At 44.7% G+C, this 15,384-nt stretch overlaps 5 protein-coding genes across 5 annotated transcripts; 3 read left to right on the forward strand and 2 right to left on the reverse strand.

Moving 5' to 3' along the window:
- Positions 1 to 45: 45 nt before the first annotated feature.
- LALA0_S01e07580g (LALA0S01e07580g1_1) lies at positions 46 to 1,887 on the forward strand (the record flags this gene model as incomplete). The annotated part of the gene is made up of 1 exon (XM_022774450.1): positions 46 to 1,887. The coding sequence occupies one exon, from the start codon at positions 46 to 48 to the stop codon at positions 1,885 to 1,887; it is 1,842 nt and encodes a 613-aa protein (XP_022626546.1).
- Positions 1,888 to 1,951: 64 nt separating this feature from the next.
- On the reverse strand, positions 1,952 to 3,772 carry UBA2 (LALA0S01e07602g1_1; the record flags this gene model as incomplete). Its single annotated transcript, XM_022774451.1, has 1 exon — positions 1,952 to 3,772. The coding sequence occupies one exon, from the start codon at positions 3,770 to 3,772 to the stop codon at positions 1,952 to 1,954; it is 1,821 nt and encodes a 606-aa protein (XP_022626547.1).
- Positions 3,773 to 5,451: 1,679 nt separating this feature from the next.
- On the forward strand, positions 5,452 to 6,558 carry IDH2 (LALA0S01e07624g1_1; the record flags this gene model as incomplete). Its single annotated transcript, XM_022774452.1, has 1 exon — positions 5,452 to 6,558. One exon carries the CDS (start codon positions 5,452 to 5,454, stop codon positions 6,556 to 6,558), a length of 1,107 nt encoding a protein of 368 aa, XP_022626548.1.
- A 2,036-nt stretch (positions 6,559 to 8,594) lies between these two features.
- RUP1 (LALA0S01e07646g1_1) lies at positions 8,595 to 10,385 on the reverse strand (the record flags this gene model as incomplete). Its single annotated transcript, XM_022774453.1, has 1 exon — positions 8,595 to 10,385. One exon carries the CDS (start codon positions 10,383 to 10,385, stop codon positions 8,595 to 8,597), a length of 1,791 nt encoding a protein of 596 aa, XP_022626549.1.
- Positions 10,386 to 12,957: 2,572 nt separating this feature from the next.
- Positions 12,958 to 15,270, forward strand: SFL1 (LALA0S01e07668g1_1; the record flags this gene model as incomplete). The annotated part of the gene is made up of 1 exon (XM_022774455.1): positions 12,958 to 15,270. One exon carries the CDS (start codon positions 12,958 to 12,960, stop codon positions 15,268 to 15,270), a length of 2,313 nt encoding a protein of 770 aa, XP_022626550.1.
- Positions 15,271 to 15,384: the final 114 nt, after the last annotated feature.

Below are 15,384 nucleotides of genomic sequence, written 5' to 3' on the forward strand. Positions count from 1 at the left end.
AGCCCCGACACGAATTACAACCACACCCATTCACAGCAGACGCGTATGCTTGCCGGTAAGGGCATGGAGCAGCAGCATCAACAGCAGCAGCAGGAGACTAAGAATCCAGACATTTCGCCGTCGAAGAACCACTTGACCCAATGGTGGAAACAGATCCGTAACAACCCGAAAAGCATGTCGTCGGACTCGCTTTCTGTCGCAGGTAGTGCAGAGGAGTCGTCGTCGTCGTCCAGGTTACGGCCCGTTTTGATGTCTCATTCGCGATCCTTCAACAGCAAAACACCAAGTGACGAATTTCGATCGTACCGGGACTCGTTTTTGATGAATCGCAACCAGTTCATGGGCCAGGTGTTTGGAGTACCGTTGTCGCAGTCGTTGAGCGTGGCCAGCGCAGAGGTGATTGTGCAAAGTGAATTGGAAAGTTTTGGACGAATTCCTATTCTAGTGGCCAAATGCGGAGCGTTTTTGAAAGCCAACGCGCTGCAAACCTCGGGAATTTTCCGCATTGCAGGTAACAACAAGCGGGTCAAGGAGTTGCAATACATTTTTTCTACTCCACCAAGCTACGGAACCAAACTGGGCGATTGGGACGGGTTTACGGTGCATGACGCTGCATCTGTGCTGCGTAGATTTCTCAATAACCTCGATGAGCCTCTCGTTCCGCTTGATATCTACGAAAGGTTCCGCAAGCCGTTGCAGGACAGGCCTCGAATCTTGAAGCATCTGGCACAAGGAATGGTACGAAGTCAATACGAAGAAGTCTCTTCTGCTTCAGCAGGGCCTGATGCTAACAACCTAGGTTTTACTTCAATAGACCCAGAAGATGAAGCGAAGCAAAAAATGAAGGCACTTCGCCATAAAAAACGACTTTCGCGCGATATCAGGGCAGCTCTCAAGGAATATGAAACACTCTTCGGTGCTTTATCATCTGATGCTCGGCAACTTTTGATCTATTTGCTAGATCTACTCAGTTTGTTTGCACAACAAGCCGATGAAAATCTGATGACGGCCCGTAATTTGGCAGCTGTGTTCCAACCATCGATCATATCACACCCACACCACGACATGGACCCCAAGGAATACGAGTTGTCTAGACTTGTAGTCGAGTTCCTTATCGAATACTCGTATAAACTACTACCGCACTTGCTCAAGCATCATCGCTCGACTTCAAAGGTTGCAACAGTCAAGCCCCTGGCAGAAAAATCTGCCATTCCTCAGCAACAGAAAATCATTTTACCTCAAACCATTATTTCACCAGAATCAGAAAGTATGACAGGGCCACAAAATGGTCAACCGATACCCACAACGCCCACAGAACATACTACCAAAAACCTTGAAGAACCCTCCCAAGCACTAACGCCTCCAAGTCCTTCCTTCTTGGGTAAACCCAAACTTGTACCGAAGAGCAGACCCCACAGCAAGTCTTTAAGCTACACCCTAAATGCTTCCGATATCATTTCAGGAAAACGAAGTTCGCGACTCTCTTGGCTCAACCGCGTTCTGTCAAATGACACCGCAGAGCTCAGTGGTACCGAAGAGGAAGGAGAAGAGGGAGACTACGACGACATTCACTCTCCAGGAAGTACACATTCGGGGTCAGTTCCTAAACAGAATTTTCTGGCACTACCCCGTCCACACGCTCCCAGAACTATGAGTGGCAACAGTAATAATTCGGGCGGTACTCGACCCTTGTCAGAAGTCATGAATAAATCACTAGAAGAAATCAGCGCTTCTCTAGGATGGCGAAGAAATAGCAACACCGATAATTCTGCTGTGGGCACCGATGACGAGAGCGATTCGCGGAATAGGTCAAGATCTGTGCGCAGAAACTCTTGGCTAAGCAAACTGCGAAGCCGTTCGCGATCTGCAAAGGCAGAACGCACTTGAGCATGTAGCATTCTATTGTAACTAAATAATAAATTATCGGGTCACACTTGGAATTTGTGCTGTTTTAGTCCAGTATGACAACACCTTCGTCGTGCGTCGTGGCTGATTTTTTAGAAGGTGGTAAAGATGACGATGACTCTTCATCTTCTAAAGGCCGCTTCTTCTCATTCTTATCTTCTAAGGCATCCAAAATTATTTCGCCTGAAGCGGTACTCTCTATGGCGCCAACAGCATCATCAGTCTCCTCAGTAGATGGGATGACCTTAACGAGAGGAACTTCTATGTTGGGAAGTCGGAGTTGCGCATCTTTAACTTCATCAAGATAAAACTCCGTCGTGCAGCGAACCTCATCCGCAACGCTCTCATCTGAGATTGAAAGAATAATGCCGTGCTTGAGGTTTAGTTCAGCTAATGTTTTGTCGAGCAGATCTTCAAAATCATAATCTGCAAGAAGTCTTTGGGTAGATTTATCGAGAATAGACACTTCTCCTTCAAACCTGTATTTTTCTTGTATTTTCTGGATGAGCTCTGAAAGCGTTGTAGTCTTCAATGCCTCTTGTGAAACATGCAAAACCCCACGCGCTATTGAGCATACTGGACATTTTGGGTTAGGATGTGCCAGTTGTGGGTTCGATATGTAGCGGTTGCTAGAGATATTGCTCGCTTTCGAAGTGAATGCCATGTTGAGCTCCTGAGCTTTAGCCTCTGGCTGATTCTTTATGAGATTTAAAACTCTGAGTGATGCAAGTGCGGAAAGGCCAGAAATAATAGCGTTAGTGGTTGCAATCGCGGGAATGATATTACCAGCAATTTGCTTAATGTCAAAGAGGGACTTCAGAGGTAACTTGAAAATGTGAGCGCGGATGTTTGCCGCTGTTGTGACGAATTCTAAGGTGTCTTGATCATCTTTATCAAATTCTATCTGTCCCTCTTCAGGGAGTCTCTTCATAAGACGTTGCGTGGAAAGTACAAATGCGTTGACCTGTTCTTGTATGGTCCAAACCGAACTTAAGTCAGTATTAACAATTCCATCAACTTCAATGTCTGGCAGCGGGACTGGCTTTTCGCGCGTTTTCCACAGTTCTTCAATGGCCAGTAGTTTCTGTATGTCTTGGACAAATATTTTTTTAATAATCTCCGGGATCTTAGACTCATCACCGGCCCTGACATACTCTTGCAGCTCAAGCAGCTCATTAGTCTCCTGCTGTATTCTCTTTATTTCTTCCGGATTATCAGTGCCAAGGTCGCCGTCGCCAATTGTTGAGCCGCTGGACGCAAAGAGCTGTGCGAAAAGGAAGTTCTTGGCCCAAACAATACAGTGAATGGGTTGTGAAGGGGTCGATCTGATAGTACACACTGGGAAAGTTTTTGGTGTTTCCTTAGTGGTACAATCGAAGCATTCTGTCGAGCCAGGAATTATAGGTTGAATATACCCGTCAAACCCTGCAGTGCCACTTTCCAGTAGAGGCTTGTGCAAGAACTGGGCCATTTGATTGACGTAGCGACGGGCCTCCAGATTGTCGAGGGCATTGAAAATGATGGCGAATTGGTCAAACCAGCTCAGCGGGAACGTTTCTACATCCATGATGTTTGCTGTATGTGCCGTAAGCTTAGAATTGCTGACATGCTGGATCGCTTTGATCGCAGTTGTTGATTTTGGCTGTTTAATATCACGATGTCTAAACAAAAACTGGCGATTTAAATTCGAGAGATCAATTGTATCCAAATCCACAATATCGATTGACCCAAACCCCATCAACACCAAGTTTTTCAACAGTTCACATCCTATTCCACCTGCTCCCACCAATAAAACGCCTGAATTACGCAGTTTTTGATAATTTTCAGACCCCAAAAGTCTCTGGTTGACAGAGCTAGTATCAGACATTATTCGCAGGGATCTCAAGAGTTTGGAACACAAGATAAAGGCTCAACTAAGGTATCTCTCGGGTGCTTTGACGCTATGTGATCATTGGACATACATCATCTCACTTCTTATACATATGGCTAGGACATCGAGAATGAACCCTTCGTGCGAGAGGATAAACATGAACTTTAACCACTACCAACCACATTCAACAACACTTGGGCGGCTAGAGGAGGTTATAGGACGTGAAGGGCGTTTTGTAGCGGCTAAGATACTGTTTTACTAGTTTAGAAGTGGCCAATCAGCAACTTTTTGGCTTTTCTACGATGGTTTTAGCTTCACTGTCAGAACTGATACGAGAGCAAGTAAAACCTCCCGGTTTCAAGACCCTTATGAGGTGCAAGCAACTGTGAGGTACAAGCAAGTGTAATGTACTATTGTTATGGAGGTTTGAGATGATTCAAAAGCCATGGGACCGTTTTTAGTGTGAAACTCGTTGCAGAAAGTCTTGAAACGCTCGGCGGCAGGGAAATGTGGAAGACTAGAATTATCGGTCTGGGGATATACGATGGATACATTGGGAGGGCCTTGAATAGGATTCCTTGATGAAATAAACAACGACTGCGATGTTTCTTTTGGGAGTAAGTGATGGGATACGCAACGACAGTGATGTTTTCCTTTGCGGATAAGCGATGGGAACACAACGACTGTGACTACTGTCTTGTGAAAAAGAGATGAAATATACAACGGCCACAATTTTTTCTTGGAATACACGACGACCGCCATGTTTACTCCTAGAATAAGCGATGGAATTTACAATCACCATGACGTTTGCCTTGCAAATTACCGGGTATTAATGCTGCAGAAATTGTTCTCAACACACAAAAGTTAAACTTCTCAGCCCATCTACAGTCCATTCCAAAGACAGCAAGATAAACTTATTCTCTTTTATCAACCCTCAATGGCTCAAGTGCTCATGCAAGCACTTAATTCGAATTATTTCGAAACTAATTCATAACCACCATCATTAAACCATTCGAGACCCCATATACACACCCCGGAAGCTTCAAAATCTCTTCAAAACAACTCGTCCATTACTAACACCATTCTCCCGCAACTCTTGAGCTAATCAACAGTCCTAGGGCCTTCTGATGACAGTTTTTAGCCAATTGTCGATTTGCTGCAAAATAAAATACTAACAACTACAGCAACGTCCGAAACAGCCTCTCTAGCACAGTCTAAACCAACCACAAGATCCTGGTCTACAATACACGTATCCATCGCTGGTTCTATCCGTCCATCTCGTGCGTTTCACGTGTGCTCATGTTCACCTGCTGCTCAATGGCCTACCTCGGATCCGAAAGACCATTCGAGATCACGACAGCCATTTGCTGGGAACAAGTGCATATAAATATATCAAAATACCAATGGCCCTGGAACTTTGAAGCTTGAGATTTGATTTACGGCCCAAGTTTTAACGCTAAAAGGTGTTCCGAAAGTCAAATAATCGGCATTTCGCTAAGCTTTTTGAAGAAAGTTAACTCAGTTTATTCGGTGGGAACTCAGGGAACTCTAGAATTAAAAAAATTCGGATATTTCAGCTTCATTCCTCGCACTTTTGGCATTGATCTCGGTTTTTTTCCACGAACTTCAATTGACACTAGTACTACAAAGTTCTTCAACTACAAACTTCATAAGCCATGTTCAAGTCTCAATTTGCCAGAAACTCTGTGAGACTCTTCGCGACGAAAAAACAGCCATCCATTGGCCGTTTCACCGGTAAGCCCGACCCAGCTACCGGAAAATACACAGTTTCTTTCATAGAAGGTGACGGTGTGGGACCTGAAATTTCAAAGGCTGTTAAGGACATTTTTGTCGCGGCCAAAGCCCCAATCCAATGGGAATCCTGTGATGTGAGTCCACTGTTCATCAATGGTCTCACCACGATCCCACAACCAGCACAGGACTCTATCAACAAGAACTTGATTGCATTGAAAGGACCACTAGCCACTCCCATCGGCAAGGGTCACAGGTCTTTGAACTTGACCTTGCGTAAGACTTTTGGTCTTTTCGCCAACGTCCGTCCTGCTAAGTCTGTAGAGGGCTACAAAACCGCATACGACAACGTTGACTTGGTGCTGATCAGAGAAAACACTGAAGGTGAATACTCTGGTATCGAGCACGTTGTTTCCCCAGGCGTTGTTCAGTCCATAAAGCTTATAACTCAGGATGCCTCTGAGCGTGTTATTAGATACGCTTTCGAATATGCAAGAGCCGTCGAAAGACCAAAGGTTTTGGTTGTTCACAAGTCTACTATCCAGAGACTAGCAGATGGTCTGTTTGTCAACGTTGCTAACGAACTAGCCAAGGAGTACCCAGACATCGAACTTCAAACCGAAATTCTAGACAAGACCGTTTTGAACACCGTTACCGACCCATCGAAGTACAAGGATGTCGTCGTCGTCTGCCCTAACTTGTATGGTGACATTTTGTCTGACTTGAACTCTGGTCTAAGTGCTGGATCCTTGGGTTTGACTCCTTCCGCCAACATCGGTCACCAGGTCTCTATCTTTGAAGCCGTTCACGGTTCTGCTCCCGACATTGCTGGACAAAACAAGGCGAACCCAACTGCTTTGCTGTTGTCCTCAGTTATGATGTTGAACCACATGGGTTTGACTGAAATTGCCGACAAGATTGAAAAGGCAGTCTTCACCGCTATTGCTTCTAGCCCAGAAAACAGAACTGCTGACTTGGGAGGCAGTGCCTCTACTTCTTCCTTCGCTGAAGCAGTCATCAGCAGATTGTAATGGAGTTGAGTTACCCGAGTTCTAAATGATATAAACCCGTTAAACTTCTCTATAAATATATCTAATCTCCATCCTTATACAAAAACTGATAATTGGAGACCTCGTCGGGTCGTTGAAACCCGCATTTCCACATCCTCAACCTCTCTCATGTTGCAGTCGATGCGGAAGAATCGCATAGTCGAATTCTCGTAGTCGAACAATGACGCCCTGATATACCGGTTTGCCCTCTATAGCACAGGCAGATGTCATTATCAAATAAAAAACAGTCATTTGCGTGTTCTCTAGCGCAACTCAATGCCTGCACCCTAGACGCCTCGTTGCTACCCAAAGATCAAATTGTGTTACATCATCCAGTCTTTCCATACTATGGAACGTTCTAACGATTGGCAATTCGTCCTTGGAACGGTAATGCGGCGTACGCGTATACTGGAAAGCTAGAGGGTATTCGATGTTCCTTTAAACATTACATCTAATTTGACTATGCGCGCCACCAAGAAATCAACATTGGAACAAGCACTGCTTGGGTCTCATATACAGATTGAGCCTTTCAATCTATTCTCGCTGCTGAACTCAATTGCGGTGATGGTGTTATTAGCGTCAAAATATGAGACAATCTCATTATCCAACTTGAACAAGTCGAAAGAGAATCCCCTCGTAAGGTTCAATATCTGACCTTTCGAAGCACACCTGGGGTAATTTTATCAGTTCGGCTGAAGTTTCACAGCAATTGTGACATTATCACTCCTTTGGGAGCCTTGTATATAATGGCTCCATGATCGGGTGTGTTATGACCATCAGTAAGATCACCAGTAAAGACAATCAAGCCGAGAGAACTTTATTCCAAGCCAAGGCGCACAAACTGTCCCGTCCAGTGACTGTTAAAGCAAGAACTTTTACACTACTCGTTTGTCAAGCAAGTCGTGTAAAGATCAGATAGTTGAAGAATATTGACTTGGTTCCATATGTTGAAAACCTCTGGGCAGGATACGAAAACAGAATCCTTGTAGTGGTCATAATCCAGATACCCTACTGCAAAAGGTGGGCCCATGTTCTGCAGCAAGCTCACAACTGCGCTTTCCACATGGGGCGCGGATTTACGAAGTCATCTGCTGCGAAAAGCTGCACATTGGTCGACAGGTTACCTTCATAATCTTAAGATGCTGAGTAACACTTACACCGCACTCCTTGTTCATCGTACTGCCAGCTTTCGCTCTGTTCCATTCAGTTTTGTGTCCCAAGACTTAAATTTTGCGTCCAGAGCTGTGGTTCTGCGTGTGCAACGTCGATGTCCATTCGAGCTTTAGTTGATTGTTGACATTTTGCAGGATTTAAATCGGAGCAACAGAATTATCCCTCGAAATGACTGAGTTCAAAGGAAGAAGATCGTCAGGGTAGCTGCGGCTGGATAAACTTACAATGATGGGCAGTGCAGTGGTGCTGAAATAAGAAGAAAGAGCTCCTCGTTGTGTAATTCAATCACAACTAACCGTCGCAAAATAACTTTGTAGTCCATATACCAAAGATAGAACTTGAGGAGTATAATTTCTAGATGGCCCAGCCTCATATTCTTGCAGTTTCCAGATTTGCCTTGACTTATTCATCCCATTATACGCTGACCAAAGTGTAGAAAAATATGCAAAGAGAGAAACAAGCGGCAAAAGTATTTTTCGGATAGCATCAGAAACTTCTGTCTTCTTGGTGTATAACCATTCAGATTCCCTGGTGTTTCTCGCAAAATGTTTCTTTTCTGGCAGTTTGTCAAGGACGGTCAGAGCCAAAAACCTAGTGCCTTGAGCGTCGTGAATGTAACCACTTACAGCAGGGAAAACAAACACTGATTGGAATAAAGAAGAAATCGAATCTCATCCGATCAAATATCTTATATCAATTCTACTTTCTTTTTGATCTGGCTGCAGTTAATCTTGACCAGAACCCTTCCGAACAAGGTTTACAAGTTTAAGAAATCCCGGTTTTGAAGAAATTTCATATCCTTTGGGTGTTAAACTGAGCTGATGGATTCCGCTCAGTTTTTATACTCAAAAGTCGATCAGGTCTTCATGATTGGAAACCCCTGTCGACTCTTCGAGAGCTTGTCGATCCTTCAAAGCAAAATTTGTACACCCTGTGTTTTTCTGTAAAGTTTCCTGTATTATCTCACTGCTCTCAATAGCGCTCTCTTTGAAATAAGTAAACATGAGCGGCGTCTCCGAGGATGCTCGCGTATGTAAACGAATCGTGTAAATGACATCTTTGGGGGTTACTGGAACAACGTCCACATCACCGGTGATACTTCTTGTCAAAACGTGGTGCCATTGCCCATTTCTTTGCCTTAGAAAATAGTTAGCAGGAGATAATACTGCAGACGTTAAAATGTATGGCTCGTCAACAATTCCAAGAGCCTTGGCTGCTTCTATAATGCCCAGTTCTGGATGTGACAAGTTATAGTCATTATTGATCTTGTGCGTCAAGTTTTTATACTCGTTCATGCAGCTGCTCTTACGGACGCTTAGATCTTCTTTGAGTTGTTCTAGAGTGGTTGTTAGAACTGAGATTTCTGGCAGCTGCTGGTTCAATCTCGAGTCCTTAGAGATGAAGTCAAGTGTGCTGTTTAGGAAAGAGTGGATCTGCTTTCCCTGGTAGCTTTTCAAATCACTCAAAGTACGCAAGGCCTTGTGGGCCTCCCCTTGAAGCTCGCGAGATTTCACCAGTACTTCGTTGATAAGAAGTTTCTTGGCCTTTTCCGTATAAATTTGGGGGTAGAATTCGAGTGGAACTTCTACCCCATTGGCGAGATCTGGGCTATCCGTGCTTTCATCCATCTCATCGAAAACAATAGTGATTAAGGGTGCTAGGTTGCCCAGGGAGTTTTGGCTGTCCTCGGAGTCGGAACCGGAGTCCTCCTCGGGGAATAAAAGCGCGTTGAACATTTTGTATAGGTTTGATTCGTATTCTTCAGGCATGAAGTGTAATAGCGAAACCAGGGTCTCTACCATGTCTGTTTCCGAGGGGGGTTTGTAGTAAGCAGTTGAAATGAGAAGATCTTTTACAGATGACATTCCGGGGCACATTTCTGCATCATTGGAAAGATTTTTGATAAAAGAAGGTAGTGCGTCGTGTAAATGTTCGCATTGATTCAATTTATCTATCACTTGCGGCTCCAAGACCTTGGTGAAGATTTTCGAACTTACAAATTTCCTTCGACTGGTCGTTGTGTTTTGAATAGCAAGTAGTTTTTGGAACTGCCACAATAGTTCTGGTTGCAAAACCAGGCTATCCTGGCCGGTGAGCTCTTCTTGTGGGACTATCGCTGCCGTTTCGTTAGATTCAAACTTGAGTCTGAATCTTGGTCTCAGTGCCTGTCCTTCGCACCATTCCTTGTTGTAAGCTAAATCCTTGAAATCCGGCTTCAAGAACCTGTGAGGGAATCCATAGCCCACTGCAAGAGCGAAAAGAGCAAAATAATTCTCCATGATTGAGTTACTGGTACCCATTTGGACGACAAGCGGATCTTGCAGATCATTTTTGATGTTCTGTACCAAATGGTGATCGTCGTAACCTGGAGCAGGATCGGGCCAGTGGTTGGATCCAGCCTCTGAGGGACTCGAGTTTTCCGTGGACGGCCTTGCGTTTTCCACGAATTCTTCCGCTTGAGGGTAGTTTCGAAGCTCTACTGTGTCCATTTGAGAGTCCTGCTGCTGTGGTAGCTCTCCTGAGAAGATGTAATTGACGGAAGCCTCGACGTTCCCGTTTGTCTTGGCCAATGCTTCGATTGCCACTTCACGAGTAATTCCCATCTCTAAAAGAGAATGAATTGAAGCTTCTGACATATTGATTGACGCGCTTCGGCTGGGTGAGATACTGTTGGATTGAAAACTACTGGTACTGTTGAAGTGCCGAAGTGTAAAGTACCACAGAGTATTTCAGAAGAACCCTGTTCTCTTTAGGTTCGAATCTCTGGTACTCGCATCACATGGTGGTGAGTACAGCTGAAGTGACGGTATACAAGCATCGTCCCTGGGTCGTGGATACCTTGCGGCTTTGGATTCGAAGTGATTGATATTCCAGGCGGAATCGGTTGTAGTTGTTCAATTGAAGCGCCTGTTCGGGTCAAGACTAATCCGGGATCAATGTTAAAGTTAAAACTGTTGTTATCTTCAGATGGGATCATGGTCGGAAGAGAGTTAAGAGCACTTGTTCTGCGAAAAACGCAGGGGAGTTTATTTTGACTGCCATATTTTATCAGAAGTCTGCTTATAGGCTTGTTGTGAAAGGTTAGTCCTTGTGTGATAGCTCAATCCTTGTGTCTGTGTCACACGATGAGACGGAACTTTCTCTCCATGAAATTGGAATTAAACGGTGACCGTAAACGCAAATGCTCAGCTCTGGTTCAGGTATAACACACGCATTGTAAGCTCCTAAGAATGTTCCTTTTATTCTTCTGAAAATTTGAATTACTCCCTTTTCAATTCAGTCGGATTAACCGGTGTATTCTCCAGATATCCATGTCGATCTAGTGGTATAGCTTGGACTATTCTTATCCGGTACAATAAGAACCGTCTCTCTTTCATTCTTCTTGTATTTGTTCTCAGCCAAAAAGAACCATCGAAACCACCTCAGCGGTTATATTCCGATGTAGGAACACGTATTAATCGTTCAAACACAGCCCATGTCGAACAGGTATTTCGCGAATTTCGATGGATTGTTTGTATTTATAAAGAGTGTTTACTTTCTCGCTTGGTCTTTCATCAAGGCCGGAGTTTTCATTCGAACCCCTTATTTTCTTCCAAGAACGACTATATAAGGGAAGGGAAAATTCGCACCGTCGCTCTTCTTTCCAGCCACTCATTAAAGAGAAACTCTGAAAAAGATCAAAAGAGCTGAACGAAAGACTAGAAAGAGGCGACGCTACAGGTTTAGACAAGCGATATTGTAAGGCAGTCTCACTTTGGTGAGGAAAAGAAAGCAAGATCGGACGCTCGAGGGTTTAAGACGAAATTCACACAAAACCGAATTCACTATGGTGTATGGTAACGGATCTTGAACAGGCCTTTATGAAAAAGAATATAACAAATTCAAGTCCCGTTTATTGGATAGGGCTAGTCGCTTATAACAAAAGTCGAGCATTAACAGCGGAATCTTTAAATTGTGACCAATAGCCGCTGACCTTTTGGGCGCCAAAAAAAACAGAAAAAGCAAGAGAAAATACGGCAAGACGTGGACCTGTAGGATCAGAGGCGTTTAAGTTGTGTCATGGTTGCAATTAGGCTTGCTCTTTTTCCGAATGGAACTGTGTGGACTTATACTTATCTCAGAAGCCAATGGTCATGTGACCATACCACACGTTGGCACCGTTCATCCCAGTGTTACGTAATCCATGAGTTCGGTAGTATCATTTCCCACGGATCTGGTCTCGCTTGGCTATTCTCCTTCAATGTCGAATCTTAACATCCGATTGGAAAAGAAACGGGCACCCTACGCTGATCTTATTTTTTTTTAACATCACATGGCGGCGATCTGTTGGGGCCGTTCACAGGAGCCGTTCACTGGCGCGTCCCATACCAGCATTCCTGTCGCTGCCGAACCGCGGCTTTTCGCCAGTTTCATACCGAATTAGCAACTGCAGGAGAAAAACTGAACAAAACCCCTTATGCAGAATCGACGCAATGCACCCTTGTGCACTAGAGTGCACGGTTAAGCACTGTGGCTAAGTGGTCCTTGTTCATTGCAAGCATTCAGGCCACTTGAAAGGCGCAACCAACTGGCGCTAACCGCAGCGGTACCAATCGAGCCACCCAGCTTTTTTTTTTTCACTAAAGCTCTATTCAGTATTAACTTGGCCAAAGCAGTTCTGCATTCGTACCCCAGGGAAACAAAGAATTAGCGTGGTGTGGATCTGCATGCTCTATCGACAAACGGATTGACGCACAATTTCCCAAGATTCATGTTTTATGGAACGATACCGGCCTGAGAATCACCCTTGGCGGACCCGTGTCGAATATGCAGAAGGAAAGATCTTTTCAACTCACCCACTTATGGCTCAAAAATTACGATACTACGAAATTTCTTAGATTCGTTGTTTTTTTGTTAAATTGGTAACGTAAAATTGATATTGAACATAGAAGCTAGCTGCAAATCAGATTGTCACTTGAAAGTTCGCAGGAAAGCTGACGTGAAAAGTATACAATCGGGTCTCAAGGTGGTTGTTGAGCACTGGGAGTAGCACCATACGTTGAATTTATTGATCTTTAGACCTTTTTACCTCCGGGGTATACTGGGCAAGGTCTGCGCAACGCGAAAGGAAAAGAGAGACACATTGCTTACAAGAAAAAATAGTAGTAATAAAAACAGGATCGTCTCACCCATCTCTGTGTCAAACACATCACTGGGCAGCTTTCAATTATGGCAGATGAGAAGTCTCCAAGCATAGCATTTGCAGACTTACAGGGAAAGAGGCCAATGACTCGAGATCGAGGATTAGGGGCTGAGCAGGAGCATGACAAAACCGCGTCAAACGCCCTTTCCAATTCAACAACCGCAAATGGAATTGCAAATACAGCGTTCATTCAAAAACTCTATAACATGCTCGAAGATCCAGCCATGCGAGAGCTGATTTGGTGGGCTCCATCAGAAACGTCTTTTTTGATTCATCCAATCGAAAGGTTCAGTCGGGCGTTGGCGACGTATTTTAAGCATGCTAATATCGCGAGTTTTGTCCGTCAATTAAACATGTACGGTTTTCATAAAGTAAATGATCACCATCGAGGTAACCAGCAAGCCATACGCACCAAACATGAAAATTCTTCCGCCACAACGACCTCGGCAGGTCCAATCAAAGTTCCAGGGACGGAAGCAGATTCTTATGGTGACACGCACAACCCAGGTGCCAATATTTGGGAATTCAAGCATAGTTCTGGCGCTTTCAGAAGAGGTGACTTTGAGAGCCTCAAATCCATCAAACGAAGATCTTCGCGACAGCATACTTCTGCTCGAAAAAACTCGAACAGCACACATTCTGCATCCTTGGACTTTACCGCCGCTGTAACCGAACAGTGGTCAGAACAGCTGCCAGCAGTCCATAGGTCGGCGTCACACGCTGAACTAACGCATGCGTATCCCTTTTCCAGTGCAGCACTACCCTCTTCAACTCCCAGTACAGCAGGTATAGTTAATCCGGCAATGGACTATTTTGGGACTATTCAATCTCAACATCAACAGCAAAACTATAGATTGGCACCACCCACTAGCCAAGCGCCACAGCAATCATATGCATCTCAAATACAGGCACCCGCTTCATCACAGGCACATTTTCATCCACAAGAAAGACCATTGTTCAATAATAAAGCTAGCGACTTAACACAGTGCACGATTTCACAGCCTATAAGGCCAGAAATTGTCACCCAAACCCAATTTGAATTTGCTGTTGATGACCTGCGTAACACAAACATGGACATGGTTCGACTGCTAGACTTGGTCAACAACTTTGTTTCCTCCCATCAAATCATTGGAAAGCCGGAAAATGTGAAAAGAGCAGCCACACCTGTCTCCAATCGAGCTGCTGTGAGTGAGACTGGTGTATCACCCGGAAGCTCATCTACTCAGCAACGAAATTCTGAGAATCTAATGACCGAAATAACAAAACTTCGCAACTCCGCAATGAACAGACTTCAGAGGTCGACGGCATCACAGCAGAATTCGGGATCGGTTCGCAGTTCGATAGACCACCCTCCTGCAAATTCGTTCAATACACACTTCCCTCCTGTGAGCTCCTATAATCCAAACTATGCGAACCGCCCGAACAATAGAAATTCATTTTCCTCGCCTGCCTTATCGCAACTTGGAAACAATCAGATTCCCCCGTCGAGTGTCTCACAGTTCCCACAAATTGCATATCAACAAACGCAACATGCACCAACTCTCTATCCCAATTCAGGAGGAGCACCTACTGGCTGCTTCGGTTCAACAAGTACAAAAGTTACCGGTACTGGGGGGCCTCACTTAACGCTTAATCCCTTTGAAAGAAAAGATTCGGCCTCGCTGAACAAAAGCAGACATATGAGTGTTTTAATGGATCCTCTAGCTCCTGCACCTATAAACCCTGCTGTCTCTACCGGTGCAACATCAACTCTATCTCAGCAACACAATTACTACCTAGGTCATCAAGTGGCAAGTTCGCTGCCTTTAGCATCTTCAAGTGCTTCAAAAAACGACGTTAAGAATTTGCCGACGTCAATCCCAAATGGTCGGGATTCTAAAGTTCTTGAGAAGAGGCCCGTATCGCCTTCCATGGCAGAAATACCCGTTCATCCGCTGCCGGTAAGAGGGGGGGTAAAGCAATCTGTTGGAGGCGCGAGTAATGCCATGACATACAAACCGTACTTTCCTTACGGTACAGTACCAGGCACGGGTCGTACATCACCATTAGGAACACAAGCGGCTCAGTACTCACAAATGCCAATGCATTCACACAGATCGCAACAGCAGACGGTGGCGCGACCTCACTTTGTTCAACGAGGACCGTCCCCTTTAAATCCGCATGTGAATGAGGTTGCTGATCAAGAGTCACCAGAAAAGGGTTCACACCAGTCGCACTCCACAATGGATCAAGATCTAACCACCCACCGCAGAGATGACACTATTGGTAGTTCCTCGAGATTGGCTACATTGCTAAATTATGATGCAAAAGAACAATCTTCCAAAAAAATGAAGCTTTAAATTTAACGCGTTTGTGCTCCGCGCCGACAAATTATCGTGTTGTGTTATAAATGATGGGTGCGCATTGGAGAGTATAAAATCTCTACCGGCATTCTAAACCATTCGTTGGTCGCT

Source organism: Lachancea lanzarotensis, scaffold LALA0S01 (assembly GCF_000938715.1).
Source record: "Lachancea lanzarotensis genome assembly LALA0, scaffold LALA0S01, whole genome shotgun sequence".
NCBI classification, from domain to species: Eukaryota; Fungi; Ascomycota; class Saccharomycetes; order Saccharomycetales; family Saccharomycetaceae; genus Lachancea; species Lachancea lanzarotensis.